Genomic DNA, 5,809 nt, shown 5'->3' on the forward strand with positions numbered 1-5,809 from the left:
TAATAATAATTGTTAACAGGTGAAACGGGTGACCTGTTAGCTTAACAGGTCGGGTTCGGGTGACCCGTTAGCTTAATGGGTCAAGTTCGGATGACCTGATAACTTAACGAGTCGGATTGAACCCGACTCAAACCCGATAAACCCAACCCGTTTACAGGTCTAGAACCAATTGCACGACATCCCACCTTTAATTGGCATTAAAACCAGAACTACTAGTTTGTTAGCTCTTCCTACTTCAAGGCTCACAGACGAATCCCGCGGCGGCCTCACCAATATCCCGGTGAAGGCCTCGCGATGCACGGGAGGAAGAGCAGAGCAACCCACTGTTTGGTGTAGAGATTGCAGATGTAGTAGTTAGCTGGAAATTCCGTGTATTTGCAGCAACAAACTAAGTCATCAGACGTCCCAACCACATGCGGTCTAAGGTCACCGTCTTCAAAACAAGGGATGAGACTCAAAGAAAAATCTCTTTTCCCAAACACTGGGTCACTGGACGTCGAATACACCAAGGTGGCTCTTGAAAAATTACGGTCAAGCTGAAAGATTTACTGATGGCCATGAGCTTTACGAGTCGAGCACACCATTGAAAAGACCACAATTGTCTCACTAGTTACAAGGCGTACTCTCTTTACAAGTCCATGTCTGCAGCTGGTAACTAAGCCTGCAAAATTTTTTGAAACCTAATTTGCAGACACACACATAACTGCTAGTAAGATTTAACACTGACCTTCCCAAACTGCCAAAACCCACTTGTAAAACATGTTACATACTAAACCACTTGTCGAAACACCTTCATAAATCTGACCCAAACAAGGTAAAGCTTACGGAAAACGCGAGGACCTGGTAACACACTAGGCTGATGGTCGAAAAACAAAGAGGGATTCGAGACAATCGATAAATCGAAGATATATATAGTTTATATGCCCTTGACCTCACGATCACAATACATTCGCTCAAAACGAACAGATAGAAAACCTTTTACACTAGATTTACAAACATTATTAAAAAAATTAAAAAAAACGTATAGCTGATAAATATACACCGTACACAGCTTAATTAAATAGGGCAAACCATGCTGTGTGAAGAAACGAATAGAGAAGCCATATTCCACTGGCCAGAAGACTCACCAAAAGAATGAATGTTTGCAAGCCCGGTCTCTACCTTTTATCTTACCAAGGATGACTTCTAATACAATCTATATTGAAAGTAGCGGCTGTCTCTCCAGGACCAAACAATGATCAATCTGTCCAACAGCATCTCGGAATCTCATTCACTAGCCATGTAAAAGCATTTGCTTAACGTGGTTAGTCGTGGAATCAAGATTTTGGTAGTTTCCACGATCTGAAAATTATACTACCCATCCACATCCAAAAATTCATCATACATTCTACTGCTTGCACTCTCTAATAGAGCTTTTGCATTGACTTCTCTGCCAAATCTCCAGACATAATTCAACCCGACAAGCAGCTCTGTAATTGTTGCTTCGATCTTTTGCTGATTTGCAAAGTAAAGGGTTTGTACCAGAAGCACATGTGTCCTGGAAACCAAGCTTTGCTGTTCAAAGCTCCTTTCGGATTGCCATCTAATCATATTATGAGCAAGAGGTGCCAACCACTCTAATATTCCTGCCATTGCCTCGTTCCACTCTCCCGCAAGAACTGTATCATAAACTGATGAACTCAAGCTCTTACTGTAAGGCTTTAACCTGGCCCGCAATGTAGCTCTGACGTTTGCAGGCAACATATTGTACAGGTCATCTCTTGCATCAAGACCAATCAAGTGAGGAGATGCAACTAACTTCTCAATAACGATAATAACATTTGCATAGTGCAGTGCTAAGGCAGCAGCACCAAGGGTTTCGGGTGGAGCATCCAACAACCTGCCCTTGGAACTGAAGATTGATGGACCAGGATGAAATTTGTTGCCAGAGGTTAGAACGTTGCCACTGGTATCTCTGGCAACATTGAGAATTGATGAACGAACACCATCTGAATTCAAGTAGCAATTGGCAACAGGTGAACTGTTTGCGGTTATCATACATCCTTTGAAAGGTCCAACTTGAGTCAACCTATTCGACTTTGTATGCGGTTTCTTCTCATGATTAGGGAGTGAATGATCATGAGACTTCCACAACTTCCTAACGGCTCGATTTGTTGCAGCAATTGGGCCTGATTTTGTTGTTGACCTCCCAAGAGGGCCCGAGTAAAAGTTGACATCTCTATTCTTTCCTGAAATAGGACCGGACTTTGCAATCGAGCCACCAAGTGGACCGGAAAAGAAATTATTGGTTTTCTTTGTTTCCGGTGTTGGCCCTGATATATTACTAAACCTCCCAAGGGGCCCTGAAGCAAATCTTGGAAGACCATTCTCAGATGGACGCGCTGAAGATTGCATTAGTGCAGAAACTGAATTGCTACGATTGATGTGATCAGAATTAATAATTCCAGAATCTTTGGTAGCACCAGCGTCTGCCATTTGTTGAATTCCAAAGACATGCTTGATCCTACTGAACATCGTGAAGAGTGCTCTTGCCAAAAGGATGACTATGTAATCATAAGTCCTGTTCCACAGAGATACGTCTTTCAAATTTTTCACTTCCTGCCGCTTCCACACTACCTTCTTCTGAAACTCAATTAAATTTAACCCATCTAAATCATCGGTTCCTTTCATTCTCCTCAAAGTTTGTTCAAGCTCAGTAAGCACTTCCATTTCTTCATACAAATTTGCATTTGCTGAAATGAACTTCTCCATCTTCTTAGCTTTACTTTCCATTCGCTTAAAAGAAAATTCCCATCCATAAGGGTCAACACCATGATTTATCCAATCAGTAAACGCATTCTCGAAACTCTTCAAAGCAGGATCGGTACAATTCTTCGCAAGCCTAGCCACAGATTTTGCCACATGGACCATATTTTCAATCAATTCAGCGCATATTAACCCCACAATGAAATCGTCATCCTCTGACACAAGCTTTTTTATGCCCACTGAATTTGTGATTTCTTCACTAAGCCTAGCAACCTGTTTGTCACTCAGAAATTGCCATAGATGGACCAGCTTAGACATCAAGCTTGCGACTTCAAAGGCCAAAACTCCAATCACTGCATTCTCAGAAGCAGCCTCATGCTTCTTTTTAGTCTTCCACAGAGTTCGAAACCATGATTCTGCAACCATTCTTCCACCCAGAAAAAGATTTTGATATATGATCTCTAAGCCGAACCCAGAATCATGTTTCTTGACCCTGTATAAAATAACAAAACTACGATCAACTACATAAACTAATAAAATACATATACTGGATTTCATAACATAAACTTGAATAAACAACCGAACAACTTCCTACCAATTTTAATTTGCTTTTGCTCAAGGGTTTCAATTTTTCGAAAGCAACAAAACGCTAGGATATCAAGAATTCCATACATCCAAGATTCAGAACAAGTCAAATGAAAAAAAAAAAGAAAGGAGGAGATAAAATTACTCCACTCAGCAACAGCAAAACCGGTTCGATCAGTATTCATAATAGTAAAATCAGCTTAGCTGATGCATGAATGGCAAACCCAAAGACTCTCTCAACTACTAATCTCAGAATTATTCACATAAACTTCTACTAATCTCAGAATTATTCACATAAAAATTATATAAAAAACCAAAACAAAATAAATATTTTAGCAAAAAATTCAGAAGAATATACCCTAACACTGCCTGCAAATCACAGAAAACCTAAAACCCAATACACCAATCAGTACAAAATTTCAAGATCCATTTATCAAAAACTCACAAAATTTCATTGCAATAGTAACAAGATTATTATTGCTATTTCTACTTGCATAAATATAAAATTCAAACAATAAAAAATTAAAGCCAAATTTGCTGATTTATGTATAACAGCCTTGTATATAGTTCTGCAAATTCACACTCACTACAAAGTAAATTAAAACAATTGCGTCTTCCAAATTCTGTGCTCAAAATTTCAAATAAATTAAAACAAGAAAAACAAAAGTATGATCAAATGCAACAAATCAAAATTAAACAAAAAAAATATACATGTAATAAAACTCACCGACCAAATGAAGACGAACGACTAGCCAACGAATCTTTTAATCCAAAAATTAAAAATTACATCTGAGAGAGAGGAAGTTAGAGAGAGAAAGAGAGGAAGTTAGAGAAAGAGAGGAAGTTAGAGAGAGAAAGAGAGGAAGTGGCAGGGAAGCTGCAGTGGGAAGAAGTTGAGCCGCAACCCACATGGATGATGGAATGGAAGAGAAGCAGAAGATGTAGGACGAGCCAAAACGAGTGATATTTAAGATACATTACTAACTTTCTGCCTAATTTGCATTTCCTACCCCTCTATTCTCAAATGTTTAGACCTACCTACCCATAATTTCTCATATCTTGTTAAATTTGTCCCTTAACTTTTACAAAATATACTTTGAGCCAAAAGTATTTCATATTTTATTCATTCTATTCTTTTCAGTCTTTATTATAGGTTGTGTTTGGTTATCCTAGAATGCAAATGTGGAATTGACAAACCGATTCTCATTCCAATGGAGATAGTTTTTTTTCTTGATTCCCAAGTATCAACAACAATAACAATGAAACTTTGTTCTACTAAATGGGGTTGGTTGTATGAATTCTAGAATTGCACTCGATTTTGCACAAAGTCTTCTGTTAGTTCCAAGTACTCCATGTCATTTCTTAAAATCTCTTTCCAAGTCTTCCTAGGTCTTTCTCTACCCCTTTACCCTAAGCCTCTATCTCATGCGATTTCTCTAACCGGAGCATCTGTAGGTCTTCAGTTCACATGTTCAAATAGAGTGGCTGCAATTGAAGATAAGATGAAAAAAAATCGATTAAGATGGTTTGTATATATGAACTAAAGACCTACAAATGCAATACTCGTCAATTATCTTGGCTTTTCTAATTTATCCATGACATAATTTCAAACTTTCATCCAACGATCCTAAACATTGTGAAGTTAAAAGGTGTTACAAAATTATGGAACTAATGTTATTGTTTTACTAGATGAATATTTTCTTTCTAGCAGTATCTTGGTGAGATGACTTGAGAGTGAAGGCTTAGTGGGTGACGTACGATTGACTTTATGGGGTTCGATACTTTAAACTTCAAGAAGAGATGTTACACGTACCAATTAGATTGAGGTCACATAATTTTAAGGGCTAGTCTAAGGGGTGTAGCATTTAAAATGATTAAGTTAGTGGCAAGGGTAGTTAGCCATGGAACTCGTCATGTGAGGCTAGTCTATGAATTTTAAGTCAATTTCTTCAAAATACAAGTGAAAATATTTTTTTATTTATTTTTTTTATTAGCACACCCACATCACATAATATTCAATACGCCCACTTGCTTTCTGTTGTGCAGGTTACACGGATTTGTGCCTCCACCATCCACGACGGCGCACAAATTGCAAGCTTTGGAGATCATTTTCTCAAATCCTCAAGGAGCGAAAGGAGAAACAAAGAAGCAAACATCTACGGAGAGAAGATTAAACATGAAGAAGCATCCAAGGAGCTTGAAGTGAACTTGAGGCCCTCAATTTGAGTGATAACCTTGTAAACACAAGGACGAGCTTCAGGGGTTTGAAAGCTCAATCTCTCTTCTCTTTAATTGGTAATGACTCTTGGTTCACAACACTATGCCTTGAATATCATGGGAATAAGAATCATTTTTTAGTTCATGCCATCTTTAATAGTTAATTTTATGCATGCTATGCTCAAATGTTCTTAGTTAGACATAATTTTTCCTCCATGACATGCATGTCCTATGTAATTCCCTAAAATTTATATTAAAAAAC

The 5,809-nt window shown here is 38.1% G+C and overlaps 1 protein-coding gene across 2 annotated transcripts; it reads right to left on the bottom strand.

Annotated features, from left to right (window-relative positions):
- Positions 1-881: 881 nt before the first annotated feature.
- Positions 882-4,270, bottom strand: LOC126582979 (protein PSK SIMULATOR 1-like). Of its 2 annotated transcripts, none has more exons than XM_050247278.1 (2): positions 4,062-4,270; positions 882-3,238 (listed from the first exon to the last, which is right to left on the bottom strand). In XM_050247278.1, exon 2 carries the CDS (start codon positions 3,169-3,171, stop codon positions 1,354-1,356), a length of 1,818 nt encoding a protein of 605 aa, XP_050103235.1. In that variant the 5' UTR covers positions 3,172-3,238; positions 4,062-4,270; the 3' UTR covers positions 882-1,353. The 2 variants fall into 2 exon arrangements, with proteins under 2 accessions (XP_050103235.1, XP_050103228.1); XM_050247271.1 differs by having other exon boundaries at positions 4,058-4,270.
- Between the last annotated feature and the right edge of the window lie 1,539 nt (positions 4,271-5,809).

Source organism: Malus sylvestris, chromosome 2 (assembly GCF_916048215.2).
Source record: "Malus sylvestris chromosome 2, drMalSylv7.2, whole genome shotgun sequence".
Classification (NCBI taxonomy): Eukaryota; Viridiplantae; Streptophyta; class Magnoliopsida; order Rosales; family Rosaceae; genus Malus; species Malus sylvestris.